Source organism: Mustelus asterias, chromosome 17, assembly GCF_964213995.1.
Source record: "Mustelus asterias chromosome 17, sMusAst1.hap1.1, whole genome shotgun sequence".
NCBI lineage: Eukaryota > Metazoa > Chordata > Chondrichthyes > Carcharhiniformes > Triakidae > Mustelus > Mustelus asterias.
The window spans coordinates 66,877,149-66,895,441 of NC_135817.1; the positions used below are offsets into that span (position 1 = coordinate 66,877,149).

Here is an 18,293-nt window from a genome sequence, read left to right on the forward strand (position 1 = left end):
TGCGCAATCAGGACACTGACCTTCCGGTTGCTTGCCATTTTAACATCCAGCTCCCATGCCCACATGTCTGTCCTTGGCCTGCTGCAATGTTCCAGTGAAGCTCAACGCAAACTCATCAGACCAATAGGCATGTTACAGCCTTCCGGTCGCTGTACCTGGCAGTGTTGCATAGCAGAGTGACCAACTGTTGTGTTTTTCCTAAATAATTAGAGAGTTCCAAGCTGAGCATCTTCATGGATCTGTCCAGCCATGAATTCAATAACTCCTTTCTAATTTTGGCAGGGAAGTTCAAAGTGACTGTGTGGCTTGTAATAGAGTCATAGAGATTTACAGCATGGAAACAGGCCCTTCAGCCCAACTTGTCCATGCCGCCCCTTTTTCAACCACTAAGTTAGTCCCAATTGGTTTGGCCCATATCCCTCTATACCCATCTTACCCATGTAACCGTCTAAATGCTTTTTAAAAGACAAAATTGTACCCGCCTCTACTACTACCTCTGGCAGCTTGTTCCAGACAGTCACCACCCTCTGTGTGAAAAAATTGCCTCTCTGGACCCTTTTGTATCTCTCCCCTCTCACCTTAAACCCATACCCTGTAGTTTTAGACTCCCCTACCTTTGGGAAATGATGTTGACTATCTAGCTGATCTATGCCCCTCATTATTTTATAGACCTCTACAAGATCACCCCTAAGCCTCCTCCGCTCCAGAGAAAAAAGTCCCAGTCTATCCAGCCTCCCCTTATAACTCAAACCATCAAGTCCCAGTAGCATCCAAGTAAATCTTTTCTGTACTCTTTCTAGTTTAATAACTCTTTGTCAGACAAACACTACAATAACTGTTGCCAAACTAGTGATCTCAAAATTATCGTTAAATTTGGTGTTTGTGGTTATGTTTTGCTGCAAAGTGTCTGCTCGAAACTTGTTAATCTGTTTTATTTGTAATCGTAGAAGATTTCTGACATAGTCAGCTCCACTCCACAACCCGCTGTCCCTGCTGATTTGCAGAATATGATTACCCAACACTTCAAATACGAACGGTCTGTAATAGAGCTTGAGGAACTGAAACTGCCAGGTATGGAACGCATTTTCTCCAATATACTGTAAGAGTCACACTCAGTGAGGATTACAATAATATTTCCCCTGAAGAGATTTTAGTCAAAAGTTAAGTTTATTTATTAGTCACAAGTCAGGCTTACATTAACACTGCAATGAAGTTACTGTGAAATTCCCCTAGTCGCCACACTCCGGCACCTGTTCGGGTCAATGCACCTAACCAGCACATCTTTCAGATTGTGGGAGGAAACCGGAGCACCCGGAGGAAACCCACGCAGACACGGGGAGAACATGCAGACACCACACAGACAGTGACCCCCCCAAGCCGGGAATCAAACCCGGGTCCCTGGCCTTGTGAGGCAGCAGTGCTAACCACTGTGCCACCGTGCCGCCAGGACATATTTTGGATATATATAGTCAGGATATATTTGAAATGAAAACAGAAAATGCCGGATAAACTCAGCAGGTATGGCAGCATCTGTGGAGAGAAAAAGTGTTAATGTTTTGAGACAAAACGACCCTTCTACAGACTGTCGACCCTTCTGCAGAAGAATCATTTTGACTCAAAATATTACCTCTCTTTATCTCTCCACAGATGCTGCCAGACCTGCTGAGCTTATCCAGCATTTTCTCCTCTTAGGTTTTTAGCATCCATGACATTTTGCTCATATTTGAAATGCTTTGTAGTTTCTTCCGATTCCAGTTCATAATTTCAGCCACAGAAAATATGGAATATCATTTGTTAGATTATTGAGATATGAATATAATTTAAATAAAAACTGTAATCTCCTAACTATGTTAGGGGTTGTTGAAAAAGATGTGGTTTGCATTTAAATTAACGATAACAAGAGCTCTGGTCTGCACAGATACAAACTGAAACTAAATAGCAGCCTGTGCAACACCCTAATGATATCACCATCAAATCATGTGATCAGCTCTTAAAGCAATCATGCAACAACTTAAATATATAACAGACACTTTATTATAAGTTTTAAACCAGTTTATGCAACGTGAAGAAAATTCATATAAATTTTGATAATCATAGGGTTTCATTTTTTTTCAGATTCTTATTTTCTTGAGAGCAATGACCTCACACATACCCTGTCCTCCTACCTGAAGCAAGGTAAGTGGCTCACACACAATACTATAAATCATTACAAGGTGCACCACAAGCTGCATCTGAAGAAAGACAATTTATTTGCACATCTCCGTGCTGGTATTTGTTTGAGAGCTTGAAGTTGGATAGATAAAATGTAGACTGTGAGTACAGACTGTCAGTATGGATAGAATGTGTCCTGGTCTCCAGTAAAATAAATGGAACATCTGTGGCATGTTAACTTTAAGTCATTTGGCATTGCGGCAATTGGGAGTTACCAAAGCGTACAGCTGCCGAGTGAGCATGATAATGTAATAGCAACCCAGCAGTGGTAAATTCAAATCACATCATTGCAGATGATGAAATAGGATGGAGCAACAAAAGAAATGCGCTGTTGTAAAAGTCCAGCTGGCTTACTGTATCCTTCAGGAAAGGGAGATTGTCGCTCCATCTGGTCAGATTTGTATGTTAACCAGTAAAAAAAAAGTTTGTCTATTAGTCACAAGTAAGGCTTGCATTAACACTGCAATGAAGTTACAGTGAAATTCCCCTAGTCGCCTGTTCGGGTCAATGCACCTAACCAGTACGCCTTTCAGACTATTGGAGGAAACCGGAGCATCCGGAGGAAACCCACGCAGAAACAGGGAGAACGTGCAAACTCCACATAGGCAGTGACCAAAGCCGGAAATCAAACCCGGGTCCTTGGCGCTGTGAGGCAGCAGTGCTATACACTGTGCCACTGTGCCCCCCCCCCCCCCCCCCCCCCAACCAAATACCCCACAGAATTCATGCTTTTTCATGCCTTTAACACAGCCATGATTGACAATAAATACTGCCACATCCCAAGAATAAATTTCTAAATGTATCCAAACTAAGGCTAGATACTGTGGAAATCTGAAATTGAAATGGAAATATTCAATGGACTCAACAGGTCAGGCAGAATCTGTGGAGAGGAAAATGGGGTTAGCATTTCAGGTCAGCAGCTTTTGCCAGAAAAATATCAGTTCATTGTACGTGTGATCCATTTATAACTCGTAATTGTCCTTGGTACATATTTAATATTATTACAAACAATAATCAAACTATTATAATAGAGGCACACCGCTAATTACTGCCTTGTAATGGTCACTCCTCTTTTCAATCCTTACTGTGAACTGCTTCCCTGTTCCATGCCTAGAAGCAGGCATAGCATGTGCTTACATCGGTCTTGATGGCTTTTTTTGTTCTGGATAAGGGCACTGGCCTGCTGCCAGAGGCTATTAGTTTGAGGAGTGCCACTCTGCATCAAGCGTGGCTGGAAAGGAGACTCTCCCGCTCTTACCTGCTGGCTGTAAGATGTATAGGCAGGATTTACATTATCAACACATCTTCCGCTTGTCATCAAGTCCTGAAGTTGGCCTCGAACCCAGAGCTTCTGGCTCAGAGGCAGGGTTGCGGCCCACTGTGACACAAGACCTTCTGTACTAAGAAAGATATACAAGTTGTACCTGTTTATCAGGAGAGCAAAGTTTTTCTTTAGTTTGGAAACAGTGTCAGGTTTCCAAAAATTCCAAAAATCCAGCTATTTCAGCACGTGTGAAAAGAATTTTGATTTGATTTGATTTATTATTGTCACATGTATTAACATACAGTGAAAAGTATTGTTTCTTGAGTGCTATACAGACAAAACATACTGTTCATAGAGAAGGAAACGAGAGAGTGCAGAATGTAGTGTTACAGTCATAGCTGGGGTATAGAGAAAGATCAACTTAATGCAAGGTAAGTTCATTCAAAAGCCTGACAGCAGTAGGGAAGAAGTTGATCTTGAGTCGGTTGATACGTGACCTCAGACTTTTGTGTCTTTTTCCCGAAGGAAGAAGGTGGAAGAGAGAATGTCCAGGGTGCGTGGGGTCCTTAATTATGCTGGCTGCTTTGCCGAGGCAGCGGGAAGTGTAGACAGAGTCAATGGATGGGAGGCTGGTTTGCGTGATGCATTGGCTACATTCACGACCTTGCGGTCTTGGGCAGAGCAGGAGCCACAGCAAGCTGTGATACAACCAGAAAGAATGCTTTCTATGGTGCATCTGTAAAAGTTGGTGAGAGTCGTAGCTGACATGCCAAATTTCCTTAGTCTTCTGAGAAAGTAGAGGCGTTGGTGGGTTTTCTTAACTAGTGTCGGCATGGGGGTGGACCAGGACAGGTGATCTGGACACCTAAAAACTTGAAGCTCTCGACCCTTTCTACATCGTCCCCGTTGATATAGACAGGGGCATGTTCTCCTTTACGCTTCCTGAAGTCGATGACAATCTCCTTTGTTTTGTTGACATTGAGGGAGACGCTTTATCAGAATTAATAATCAGCTGGGATTTTTCCAACTTTCCATGAGGGAATTTCCTGCAGTGCATGCAGCGAACCATTGGCCGCTGGTCCTGCCAAAGCCTATGGGCTTTTGTGTAGCTTACCCGCCCCGCTGCCGGAGAACCCACCATGAAGCATCGACTTCAGTGGAACTGGAAGATCCAGTTGGTGGAAGGGGCCGGAAAACAAATCCCGCCTATAATGTTTTTTTCACATATCACTCAACTTCACTGTTGAAGTTGTGCGGAAGCAGAACGTGGTGCAGCTATCAAAAGATCTAGGGGATGTTTCTTGAATTTCAAAATTCAAGCAATAATCTAATCAATACCTTTAAAATGATAACTGGATTTGAGTGCAATCGAACAGAAACAGTAAGCATGGTGAAGACAGCACAGTGGCACAATGCTTAGCACTGCTGCCTCACAGCACCAGGGACCCGGGTTTGATCCCCGGCTTGGGTCACCGTCTGTGTGGAGTTTGCACGTTCTCCCCGTCTCAGCGTGGGTTTCCTCCGGGTGCTCCAGTTTCCTCCCACAGTCCAAAGATTTACTGGTTAGGTGCATTGGCCATGCTAAATTCTCTCTCAGTGTACCCAAACAGGCGCCGGAGTTTGGCAACTAGGGAATTTTCACAGTAACTTCAATGCAGTGTTATTGGAAGCCTACTTGTGACTTATAAATGAACTTTTACTTTAGCTTCATAGTGTGCATTGGCAGGGTTTTGAATATCTAGATTTTTTGGTTTATTTTGAATCTTTTAAATAGTTTTGCATTGAGTTGATATGTACTTATTCTGAGTTGAGCAAACTTTGGACCAGTTTAAATTTTTTCCCTGTTTAGCATAGATTTGATAAACATAACAAATGTCTCCAATTTAAACTGATTGTTGAAGTGGTTTCTGTCTGCCTACAGTCTGTCGTAAATGGGTGAAGTTGTGTAAGAACCACACCGAGAACAAGTCTGTGCTGATGTTGATAATCTGCAGCTCTGCCCTCCGAGCCCTGGAAATGATCAGGTAAAGGAAGAACTTCCATGACTTTTGGACATCACAGTGGCGCAGTGGTCAGCACTACTGCCTCACGGCGCCAGGGACCCAAGTTCGATTCCCGGCTTGGGTCACTGTCTGTGTGGAGTTTGCACGTTCTCCCCGTGTCTGTGTGGGTTTCCTCCGGGTGCCTCCCACAATCTGAAAGACGTGCTGGTTAGGTACATTGACCCAAGTTAAGTTAAGTTTATTTATTAACCATAAGTAAGGCTTGCATTAATACTGCAATGAAGTTACTGTGAAATTCCCCTAGTCACCACAGTCCTGCGCCTGTTCGGGTCAATGCATCTAACCAGCATGTCTTTCAGAATGTGGGAGGAAACCGGAGCACCCCCACGCAGACACAGGGAGAATGCGCAAACTCCACACAGATAGTGAGCTAAGCTGGAAATCGAACCCAGGTCCCTGCCTGGTGCTGTGAAGCAGCAGTGCTAACCACTGTGCTACCATGCACCCGACCAGGCGCCCGAGTGTGGTGACTAGGGGATTTTCACAGTAACTTCACTGCAGTGTTAATGTAAGCCTACTTGTGACTAATAAATAAACTTTAACTTCTTTCTAAAGTATCTCTCAGCCAACAAATTTTGTTTTCTGGAGTGTGGTAACATTGTTATTGTAAACAAATGTAGCAGCCAGTTCCAGTTAACAAGGTTCCACAAATAGTAACGGCCCCTTCATCAGTCTTGATGGTGTCGGGTGAGGGAAAAACATAGAAACATAGGAATTAGGAGCAGAAGTAGGAAAATTCAGCCCTTCGAGCCTGCTCCGCCATTCAATCTGATGATAACTGATCTCTCCCTGGTCTCCAATCCACCTCCCCACCTGTTCCCCATATCCCTCTTTCCTTTTTTTAATTGGAAATATATCTATCTCCTCTTGAAACCATTCAATGATTCAGACTCCAACGCGCTGTGCGGCAGCGAGTGCCACAGATTCACCACCCTCTGCGAGAAGTAGTTCCTCCTCATCCCAGTTGTAAATCGACCACCTCTAAACCTGTACCTGTGACCTCTTGTTCTAGATTGCCCCGTAAGAGGAAACATTTGGCCTGTTTATTTTATCGATCCCTTTTAAAGTTTTATATACCTCGAGCAGATCCCTTCTCATCTTTCTAAACTCCAGCGTGTACAAGCCCAAACTGTTTAATCTCTCCTCATGCATCAACCCCTTCATCAATCTCATAAAACCTTGGTCAAGTCACTAAAAGAACAGTTTACTCCACCTCAAATAGTGTCAGGGATATTTAATGTCCACTAAACAGGGACTGTGGCCTCTCATCCAAAAGGGGGCAACTCCAACAATGGAATCTCAGCACTGCATGGAAATGCCAGTCTAAAATCTATATTCAAGAGCTTGAGCCCACAGCCTTTTGGCTCAGATGCAGACTTGCTACCACAGAGTGAAGCTTTTCCAAAATTACATCTGGAAACATTTTTAAATGTTTTTCTTATTCATTCATGGGATGTGGGGGTTGTTGGCTAGGTCAACATTTATTACCCATCTCTAATTGCCTTCAAGATGATGGTGGTGAGTTGCCTTCTTGAATCCTACACTCCCTATAGTCTAGGTCAGTGGTTCCCAAAGGGTGCGGCGCACCACACTGGTGCGGCGAGAGAGGATGGCATGTGTGGCGGGAAGATTCAAGGACAATCAAAGAAACATTTAAACATGGATAGATATTTTTCCAAAGTGAGAGCAAAAGAATCAAGTGATGCAGAGGACGATGTCCCATGATCATATTATAAAGTAGTTGTGTTCTATGTTATGAATCAAGCACTGCTAGGAGTTGTTTTTTTTTTGTTTTTGAATGTATTTCTTATCAATAAAAAATTCGGTGTGGCGCGAGCAAATTTTTATTCCGAAAGTGCGGCCCAGTGAAAAAAGTTTGGGAACCACTGGTCTAGGTCCATCCACACTGCTGTTAGGAAGGGAATTCCAGGATTTTGACCCAGTAACAGTGAAGGAACGGTGATATGGTAGCACGGTGGTTAGCACTGCTGCTTCAGAGCTCCAGGGTCCTGGGGTCGATTCCTGGCTTGGGTCACTGTCTGTGTGGAGTTTGCACATTCTCCTCGTGTCTGCGTGGGTTTCCTCCGGGTACTCCGGTTTCCTCCCACAGTCCAAAGATGTGTGGGTTAGGTTGATTGGCCATGCTAAAATTGCCCCTTAGTGTCCTGAGATGTATAGGTTAGAGAGATTAATGGATAAAATATATGTAGGGATATGGGGGTAGGGCCTGGGTGGGATTGTGGTCGGTGCAGACTTGATGGGCCGAATGGCCTCTTTCTGTACTGTAGGGTTTCTATGATTCTATGATATATGTCCAGATCAGTATGATGAGTGGTTTAGATGGGAAATTCCAGGTGGTGGCGTTCCCAGGTAGCTGTTACCTTGTCTTTCTAGATGGTAGCAGTCGTGGGTTTGGACAGTGCTGTCCATGGAGCCTTGGTGAGTTCCTGCAGTGCATCATGTAGATGTTTTACACTGCTGCCATTGTAATCACTGGTGGAAGGGATGAATGTTTGTGGAAGGAGTGCTAACCACATAGGCTGCTTTGTCCTGGATGGCATCAGGCTTCTTGAATGTGAACTCATCCAGTCAAGTGGAAAGTATTTCATCATGCTTCTGATCTGTGCCTTGTAAATGTTGGGCAGGCTTTGGAAAGTCAGCAGGTGGTCTCAGGATTCTTAGCCTCTGACCTATTCTAGTAGCCACAGTATTTAAATAGATAGACCAGTTTAGTTTTTTTGTCAGAAGTAACTCCCGGGATGTTGATAGTGAGGAATTCAGCGATGGTGATGCCATTGAATGTCAAGGGGCGATAGTTAGATCCTTTCTTGTTGGAGATGGTCATTGTCTGGCACTGGTGTGGCGCAAATGTTACTTTACACTTGTCAGCCCAAGCCTGGATATTGTCTAGGTCTTGCTGCAATGGACACGCTGCTACAGTTAATTATTTCTTTGAAGTGTAATACCATTGTTACTGTAATGCGTTAGCTTCTTTTGTATTGCGTGTAAAATTAAACTTGCTAGCTGTTACATTTTGGAGTTTTCTTCCCCCCTCACTTCATAACTCAATGCCGGTTTCCATTGGCAGACTGGATTCTCTCTGAACCCAAACCTGGATCTTTGTTCAGTGTTGTGAGTGAGTTAACTCGACCAACTTTAACTTCATTTCCTATTTGGTGCCCACTGGTGTCATTTAAGTGAGGTATAAGTTGATTTTTGCTCAGGCCTCAAGTCTGAGTGTAGAGTGCTGTCACTGCACTCATTTTATCCTCATTCTGGGCACAATTCAAATTTCCTGGCCCTTGTACTCTTACCAGTTGCCTTACTCTTTATTCCGCCGAGGTAAGAATGTCCTTCCTATAATTAATGAAGATAACTGGACTAGAATTATAGAATCTCCACAGTGCAAAAGGAGGCCATTCAACCCATCAATTCTGCATCAATTCTCTGACAGAGCATTTTAACCCGGCCCTGATCCTGTAACTGCACATATTTACCCCGCTAATCCCCCAAACCTACACATCGTGGGACACTAATACTGGCAGACCACATATATATAGCCTCATGGTCATCTAATATTCAACTTCTACGGACCAAGTTCTGATGTGAGGCCCTTTCACTTGGTTGCTAGTGACCTAGGCCAGTTTAGCTCAGTTGGCTGAACAGCTGGTTAGTGATACAGAGCGATGCCAACAGCGCAGGTTCAAATGAGGTTATTCATTAGGGACCCGCCTTCTCAAACTTTCCCCCCACCTGAGGTGTAGTGATCCTCGGGTTAAATCGCCACCAGTCAGCTCCCCCCCTCAAAGGGGAGAGCAGCCTATGGTCATCTGGGACTATGGTGACTTTATCTTTTAGTGACCTATCAGTACTAAGGTACTAAACTCCAGGAGGAGCTGGCAGCTTTTGGAATTATTGATAATGGGAGTAAACTGGAGGAAAGGAAAAAGCAAATTGTATGGATAGAAACAATATTAACTTCACTAGGTACAATGTTCTCTGTTGTAATAACACGCACAGTTAACATCCCTCTCTGAACGTCTTAAATGCAGGGTTTAACCCATTGAAAGTAAACAGGCCATGACTACAGTGATTGTATCTCATTTGTTTTGGCAGACTGATTACGGCTTTTAAAGGTGACTGTAAGGCTGTAAAATTATTTGCGAAGCATATAAAGGTAAGCAAGAATCTCAGTAGAGTTTGCATTATTTCAGCTAACTTTTAATAGGTGATAGATGTTCGTGGGGGTTCATTTTACTTTATTTGCTGGACCTGCTGTGAACTGATGAAATCATTTGGCAGCAACTATTTCACATGTGCTTCTAATGGGCGTGAAGGAAAGAAGCTCTTCCTTATTTTTGAACAAAATGTGGTCAAACATTACGGACATAAACACTTCCTCCACTCCACTACCACCCAACCCTTGCTTAAATGAGCACAAACTGTTTTGCCAGCACCAATCCGCCAACAATAAACACGGTGACCGTGCAAAATGTGATGCTTTCCATCTATATTTGATTCAGCCCTTGTGTTCCGTTTGAAAAGTTAACGTTGCCTTGTGCAAGTGCCTCAGGAAAAAAAACATTGCAGAATCCTCCAGACACACAAAGGTAAATCTGTCAATGGTCAGGGAGAATTTTTAAAAAACATTCACCTGTAATGAGTTCATAAAATCATAGAAACCTTACAGTGCAGGAAGAGGCCATTCGGCCCATCGAGTCTGCACCGACCACAATCCCACCCAGGCCCTACCCCCATATCCCTACATATTTACCCACTAATCCCTCTAACCTACACATCTCAGGACACTAAGGGGCAATTTTAGCATGGCCAATAAACCTAACCCGCACATCTTTGGACTGTGGGAGGAAACTGGAGCACCCAGAGGAAACCCACGCACTTTCCACTGTTTCAAAGAAGCAGCTGATAACTAATTTAATGAGAAAATAGTGTGAAAACTTTACCTGATGCATGGGAGAGAAATTGGTCCTTGTTCCCACTGAACAAAATATAGCTTTAGGGCAATAGTTTCTGTTCTCAAAGACTAGTACAACACAGGAACAGGCCCTTCGGCCCATCAAGCCTGCGCTGATACATGATGCCTTTCTAAACTAAAGACCTTTTGCCTCTACGTGGTCCGTATCCCTCTATTCCCCGCCTATTCATGTATCTCTCAAGATGCCTCTTAAACATTACTATTGTATCTCTTTCTGCCATTTCCTCTGACAATGCATTCCAGACACTTACAACACCCTCTGTGTAAAAAAACTTGCCTCTCACACCTCCTTTAAACTTCCCCCCCTTTAACCTTAAACCTAGTAATTGACATTTCTACTCTGGGAAAAAGACTGTCTATCCATTCTATCCATGCCTTGCAAACTTCTATCAGGACGCCCCTCAGCCTCCAACATTCAAGTGAAAACAAACCAAGTTTGTTCAATCTCTCCTCATGGCTGATACCCTCCATACCAGGCAACATTCTGATGAACCTTTTCTGTACCCTCTCCAAAGCCTGCACATCCTTCTGGTAGTGTGGCGACCAGAACTGTACGCAATATTCCAAAAGCGGTGGCCTTACTAAAGTTCTATACAGCTGCAACATGCTTTGCCAATTTTTATACCCTATCCCCCGACAGATGCCTTCTTGACGATCTTACCCCCTATGTTGCCACTTTCAGGGAACTTTGGACATGTACACCTAGACCCCTCTGTATGCTTCTAAGGGTTTTGCCATTTACTGTATACTTCCCTCCTCATTAGACTTTACAAAATGCATTACCTCGCATTTGTCCAGATTAAGTTCCATCTGCCATTTCTCTGCCCAAATCTCCAGTCTAACTATATCCTGCTGCATCCTCTGGCAATCCTCCTCGCTACCTGTAGCTCCCGCAATCTTTGTGTCATCTGCAAACTTACTAAGCAGACCACCTATATCCTCCTCCCAATCATTTATATAGATTACAAACAACAGTGGTCCCAGCACTGATACTTGCGGAACACCACTAATCACAGATCTCCAGTCAGAAAAACACCCAGAGGAAACCCACAAACTCCACACAGTCACCCAAAGCCGGAATCGAACCCAGGCGCTGTGAGGCTGCAGTGCTAACCACTGTGCCACCGTGCCATCCTTAAACTAACTTCTCCGGGCCCGGACTTCTCTTTCTGCTTGTTGGAAAAGTGTCTGTGTTTAAGTCAGCACTCGGGACTGCTCTGCGTATTTAAAGAATGAGTCTTCTGGTGGGCGTTCTTATCTACTCTCTGTCTTCTATGACCAAGCCAGTTCTCGCCTGTAAGTGTGGCAGCTGCTAAACTGGAAGCCAAAAACTTGCAAAAGTCCAAGGCGCCTGCCTTAAACAGATATTGTTTAAGGAGATGTGCACTTATAATGCTTCACTTTGTGAATGAATCTAATCCAAATGAAGATTGACTTCTGGTCATCTCCTTCAACTGGCTGTCATGTGTGCTTTATTCAATTTATCTGGATCTATAGAAACCAGACGAGCAGTCCTCGTGTGTTAACATTTAGTTACATTATTTTTTAATTCATTCTTGGGACATGGGCATCACTGGCTGACCAGCATTTATTGCTCATTCCTGATTGCCCGAGGGCAGTTGAGAGTCAACCACATTGCTGTGGCTCTGGAGTCACATGTAGGCCAGATCAGGTAAGGACGGCAGATTTCCTTCCCCAAAGGATATTAGTGAATCAGATGGGTTTTTCCACCAATCGGCAATGGTTTCATCGTCATCAGTACATTCTTAATTCCAGATATTTTTTATTGAATTCAAATTCCACCAGCTGCCATGGCGGGATTCGAACCCGGGTCCCCAGAACATTAGCTGGGTTTCCGAATTAATAGTCGAGCAATAATACCATTAGGCTATCGCCTCCCCATAATTTGAAGCTAAGAAATTTAATTTGAAGCTAAGAAAAGCAGGAATTCTTCTCCTGGGTCACTCCAGCCCCTCCCCTTTGTCTCCATATCCAATCTTCAATGTGGCATATCAGTTCTCCCAAGATCAGTGAAACAAGATAGTTTGAATTATGTGTTTGTCTGCAGTACAGTTGGTATCCATCCTGTGATGTTGCAATTTATTGTAGCAACTTATCGTGTTCCCTTTCTCATGCAGGTGGAAGAACAGATAAAATGGCTTTCTAAGGGTGCCGTACATCTTGGTGTCGGAACACCAGGACGGATTAGAAACCTGATAGACCGAGGTAGAATATCCAATGCTGTTTCAGTGGGTTTGTTTATGCGCCTTCAGTTTATTCAGAGAGTTAATCAGCTATTATTTTACGTATGCTTAACCCTTCCCATCCAGTGTGCGTTACAGTTAAAATTGGCCATGGGATTCACCTGCCAATGTCCCACAGTGATACCTTCGGTTGCAATTTTAACCTGTTCCTCTGAGTAGATAAGAACACCCACCAGAAGACTCATTCTTTAAATACGCAGAGCAGTCCCGAGTGCTGACTTAAACACAGACACTTTTCCAACAAGCAGTAAGAGAAGTCCGGGCCCGGAGAAGTTAGTTTAAGGATGGCACGGTGGCACAGTGGTTAGCACTGCAGCCTCACAGCGCCAGGGGCCTGGGTTCGATTCTGGCTTTGGGTGACTGTGTGGAGTTTGTGGGCTTCCTCTGGGTGCTCCGGTTTCCACCCACACTCCAAAGGTATGCAGGTTAGGTGGACTGGCCATGCGAAGTTGCCCCATAGCATCCCAAGATGTGTAGGTTAGAGGGATTAGCCATGGTAAATGAACAGGGTTACAGGGATAGGGCAAGGGGAAAGGGCCTGGGTAAGACACTCTGTCAGGGCATTGGTGCAGACTCGAATGGCCTCATTCTGTACTGTTAGGATTCTATGATAATGAAGGAGTGGGAAGTGGGAGAGGAAAATGAATGGCCAGGAAGGAGAGAGGGGAGTAGATGGGGGGCTCAGTGAAGGAGAGGACGACGTTGAAGGCAGGAGCTATGCATTTTGGGGGTGGGAGGATGGAGAATGTCACTGTTAACTGACAGGGAGTAAGGGAATGAAGAGAGAGAATGGGGCAGAAACGGAGAGTTATGTTTTAGGATGGGAATTTTGGAGGATGCCTCAATTAACCGATGGGGAGCGAGGAATGAACTGGGAGTGAGGGGAAAGAGTTCCAGTTTGAACAAATGATGGACAATAGTTTTGAGGAGCGTGGAAGATGGGTGTGAGTATGAACTGAGATTGAAAGCAAGAAGGTAGGTAGGTGCTTTAGCCATGCTAAATTCTCCCTCAGTGTACCCGAACAGGTGCTGGAGTGTGACGACTAGGGTATTTTCACAGTAATTTCATTGCGATGTTAATGTGAGCCTACTTGTGACACTAATAGAATTAAAAAAGTAGATTGCTGGGTTGATTTTAGGGAAATGAGTGCCCTTATGAACTGGGGTCATTTAAGGAGCAGAGTGTTGCTGCGAATGTCTAGGGAGTTAAATTTTTCTCAAGCTTACATGTTTTGTGCCTTCAATGCAAGTGAAGAAATATTAACACACCTAAAGTTTAAATTGCAATCCTTGTTGCTGTTTGTTTTTGCACATCTTAGATTTGAAAACCAAGGCTTATTCTTGGGTATTGTGCCAGACAGAATAGAAGCATGAAATAGACAAGCAAAATTAAGTAATGTCTATATTTCAGTATGACACACGCACACACAACACACACATACTACACACAACACACACCACACACAACACACACACACACACGTTCATTACTATAAAATTATACCTTAAATTATGTTTTATTTTTCAGTTTAATTCGACATAAACTGAATTGTCAATATGTGCACATTCTGAGATAGAATTTATTTTAAAGGGTAAACAGATGCAACTAAATTTCTCCGAATCCCCAAAGATTATAATGGACATTTATTATACTGGTACCGGTGCCTCTCATTCACCCCTTGTAACAGGTTTGTGTGTTTCAAAAATGCTGGCTAGACAGCTTGGAAGCAAACATTCTGGCACAGACTTTTACGGAGCTGAACTAATTCTGTAGATGTTTAAAATGGCAGGTGGGACCTGATTCTGTAATTCCCATTCCCACTTCTGGCAATTTTTGCCGGCACGGGGGTGTAGGTAGCAACCCTGCACTCTCGGCCTGACCGTCTGCATTGCAGTGGTAGGCATCTCATACCTCTGCCATCATTTTCATGGATTCCATAATGAGGCCATCTGGCAACTGTATCATCAGAACAAGATGACCAGACATCTGTTTTTCCAGATGGCCTCGTTATGAATGCTTTGCTCCAAGCACTCCAAGACTCACTAATACAATCATGAGGGGGGCATTTGAATCATTGATAAGGTGTGGAGCTGTTGTGAGAGGTGAGGATTACAGGGCCTAACAGCCTTTAACATAGCTGGTGAAAAGTCAGAGACCTAAGGCCAACGTATTAGCCGGCCTATCTCGGCACTCACCCATGGTTGCCTCCAGAAGAGGCAGGCCCAACCTCATCCCGCTCCTGCCTCCCCGGAACAAAGGTATGGCAAGTGGGGCCCTTTTAAAGGGTCTAATCCTGACCCTTTCACCTCCTCCATGAAAATCTAACCCTTTGTATGTTTCACCCCTCCTGTCAGTACGTGACAGTATTCCACTGCAGCGACATTATAAATAGAAATGGTGGGGTTCAAGGCAGCCTTCTCCAATCATGATGTAAGAGACAGGCACTGCAGGCTTACACAAGGGACAAGTATGTTAAAATTAATCCCCTCACAAGATTACTTCTAACTCGTATTTCAGTGCTGAAGTGATGACAATCATGACTAATGATTGTGAATGTTAACTCTTTCCTGTTGTCCAGATGGACTCAGCCTGCAGTCTCTAAAGTATGTAATCCTTGATTGGAATTGGCGTGATCAGAAGCTCAGAAGATTAATGGATATTCCAGAGGTATGACTTCCCAAACTACCCATGAACAAGGCATGTCTTTATGTTTCAGAATAAAATACCCGCCTCCAGCATTTACATTTTCTCATATCTCCCAGTTTAATGCAAGTATTCTTATGTCACTGTATATGGACTGCAGATGATTAGATCCAATTCAGTGAGCGGTCTATAATTTGTTTGACGATGTTAGTCATATTCCAACAATAAGTAGATCTGAAACATAGTTTAACATCTGGGACAATTTAATGTTGCTGAAGTTATTACGCAACAAGCACAACGGGTTCAACATGTCCCAAGTCACGATTTATTTTCTATTTAGGTGCAGCTGATGAATCTATTCATGGCAAATAGAACTAAATGGAAATGTCCAAGATTTGTTATGAGAAGAATATGGTGCACCTTACCAACTAAGTGGAGTGGCACAGTGGTTAGCATTGCTGCTTCACAGCGCCAGGGACCCGGGTTCGATTCCTGGCTTGGGTCACTGTGTGGAGTTTGCACGTTCTCCCCGTGTCTGCATGGGTTTCCTCTGGGTGCTCCGGTTTCCTCCCACATTCAGAAAGACGTGCTGGTTAGGTGCATTGAACAGGCGCCAGAGTGTGGCGCCTCGGGGAATTTCACAGTAACCTCATTGCAATGTTAATGTAAGCCTTACTTGTGACTAATAAATAAACTTTTAACTTTAAACTAACATGTTAAGGTTAAAAGTCTTTACCAATGAATCACCAATCTGATTTTCAAGCAATTTTAATGCAGATTGTTGTGGTCACTTTATCATGCATTGGAATGAAAATTGGGAAAGTTCTACAATGATCAGGCAGCCTGCTTTGCCAGATTACCACCCAGGCAGTGAAGATCCAAACCTCTTACAAATGCACAAATCAAAACCCCACTCCTGTCAACTTAGGAGGAATGATTGCTGATCCAAAGGCATTTGATCCATAAACTCCAGGCTTCATCTCAGAGTCAGTAGGTTTGAAATCGATGCTGGTTTGTGTGGGGTTGGCGGGGGGGCGGGCGGCGGGGTGGGGGTGGTTGGCAGGGGAGGCGGGAAGTGGGCAGATACTTGCCAGGGAGGCTTCTATTAAGTTAAGAAATCTTAAGTCTGATGGTGGAACTGGGATTGACTAAAGTTTGTCGCATTTGTTTTTTGAGTTAAGCATTGCTGGGCAACTCTTTGGCAGGTAATTAAACTGCTCAGGAGCATCTGCGTTTCATTTCAAAAACTGGCATAGTGCTGTTACTGCATGGCGAATGTAAGCTTTAGCGATATGATATATTTAGATGATTTGAGCCAATCACACGTTGTGAACTAATCATGCCCTGAATAGAGATATCTCCCCCACGCCTCACCCTCTCTCTGTCTCCATATAGAAATATACATACTTATATCACTTGAACTGATCATTCACTGTATATATTAGACCAGAAATTCACCAAAGATCCTTAGACAGCACCTTCCAAGCCCATGACCACTTCCATCTCGAAGGACAAGGGCAACAGATACATGGGAACACCAGTACCTACAGGTTCTCTTCCAAGCCATTCACCATCCTGAGTTGGAAATATATTGCTGTTCCTTCACAGTCGCTGGGTCAAAATCCTGGAATTCCCTCCCTAACGGCATCATGGGCCAACCCACAGCATGTGAACTGCTGCGGTTCAAGAAGGCAGCTCACCAGCACCTTCTCAAGGGCAACTAGGGATGGGCAATAAATGCTGGCCAGCCAGTGACGCCCACGTCCCACAAATGAATAAAAAATAAGTCAATTGTTCTTTACTATGTTTAGTTTAAAGTTTATTTATCGGCCTCACAAATAGGCTTACATTAACACTGCAATGAAGTTACTGTGAAAATCCCCGGATCTCCACACTTCGACGTCTGTTCGGGTACACTGAGGGAGAATTTAGCATGGCCGATGCACCTAACCAGCACGTCTATCAGACTGTGGGAGGAAACCGGAGCACCCGGAGGAAACGCCCACCGACACGGGGAGAATGTGCAAACTCCGCACAGACAGAGACCCAAGCCGGTGGGGTGAATTGAACCCCAGTCCCTGACATATGAGGCAGCAGTGCTAACCACTGTGCCACCATATGTTAAATGAGCTCATCATTATCAACACATAGCTGAACATTACGTGTTCCCTATTGATTATTTTGTCTCGATTAATACTCTCTGATTTAGAGCTAAGACATATTCTGTATATTTTAGGTGAAACAGGAAACACTGAAGCTGCTGGAAACAAGCATCATCCCGGCCTGTAAAAAGGGACAAGTGAAACTGGGCCTCTTCTGACACCAGTTATTTCCTGCCAGAGATTGAGCTGGTTTATTGGCTTCCTCCCTGTTTGGAAGCAGACAGTTTGACATTTTGTTATTTTAAATTGCACGCTGAATCCTGAATTTAATAAAATAGGTAACATTCTTAATGGCTTGCCTGATTTGATGGCCTTTTTACACTTTGTAGCAGTGCATTTGGTTTTATCTTCAAGCCTTTGTTTGCGTGAGAGACAGACTGGATGGGATTTTCCAGCTGCGCTCCAAAACTGGAAAATCTCGTCCAGGGTCAACAGACCTTTGCATGGTCCATGTCCTGCCAGTTAGAATTCCCGTGGTGGGCGGGACAGGAAAATTCCAGCCACCCTGTTTTATCAGTATTATTCAGGCGTTGCAAGCACGGTGGATCTATGTAAACAAGTTGCATCAAGGTGAATAAGACTTAGACAAATGTAAAGACACAAATGTTCTTTCAACTGCATTCTTCACTATCAACTATTTTTCTTGTTTTAACTGACGCAACATAAGACCATAAGACATAGGAGCGGAA

The 18,293-nt window shown here is 43.9% G+C and overlaps 1 protein-coding gene across 6 annotated transcripts in view; it reads left to right on the top strand.

Moving 5' to 3' along the window:
- cmss1 (cms1 ribosomal small subunit homolog) overlaps positions 1-17,895 on the top strand; it is a 331,630-nt gene extending 313,735 nt beyond the window's left edge. For all 6 annotated transcript variants that reach the window (XM_078232880.1, XM_078232879.1, XM_078232884.1 and 3 more), the window contains 7 exons: positions 948-1,071; positions 2,116-2,175; positions 5,397-5,499; positions 9,655-9,715; positions 12,673-12,760; positions 15,378-15,466; positions 17,679-17,895. In XM_078232880.1, coding sequence (XP_078089006.1) covers positions 948-1,071; positions 2,116-2,175; positions 5,397-5,499; positions 9,655-9,715; positions 12,673-12,760; positions 15,378-15,466; positions 17,679-17,762 — 609 coding nt within the window. In that variant the 3' untranslated portion in view covers positions 17,763-17,895. The remainder of the gene's footprint in view (positions 1-947; positions 1,072-2,115; positions 2,176-5,396; positions 5,500-9,654; positions 9,716-12,672; positions 12,761-15,377; positions 15,467-17,678) is intronic.
- The last annotated feature ends 398 nt before the right edge of the window (positions 17,896-18,293 follow it).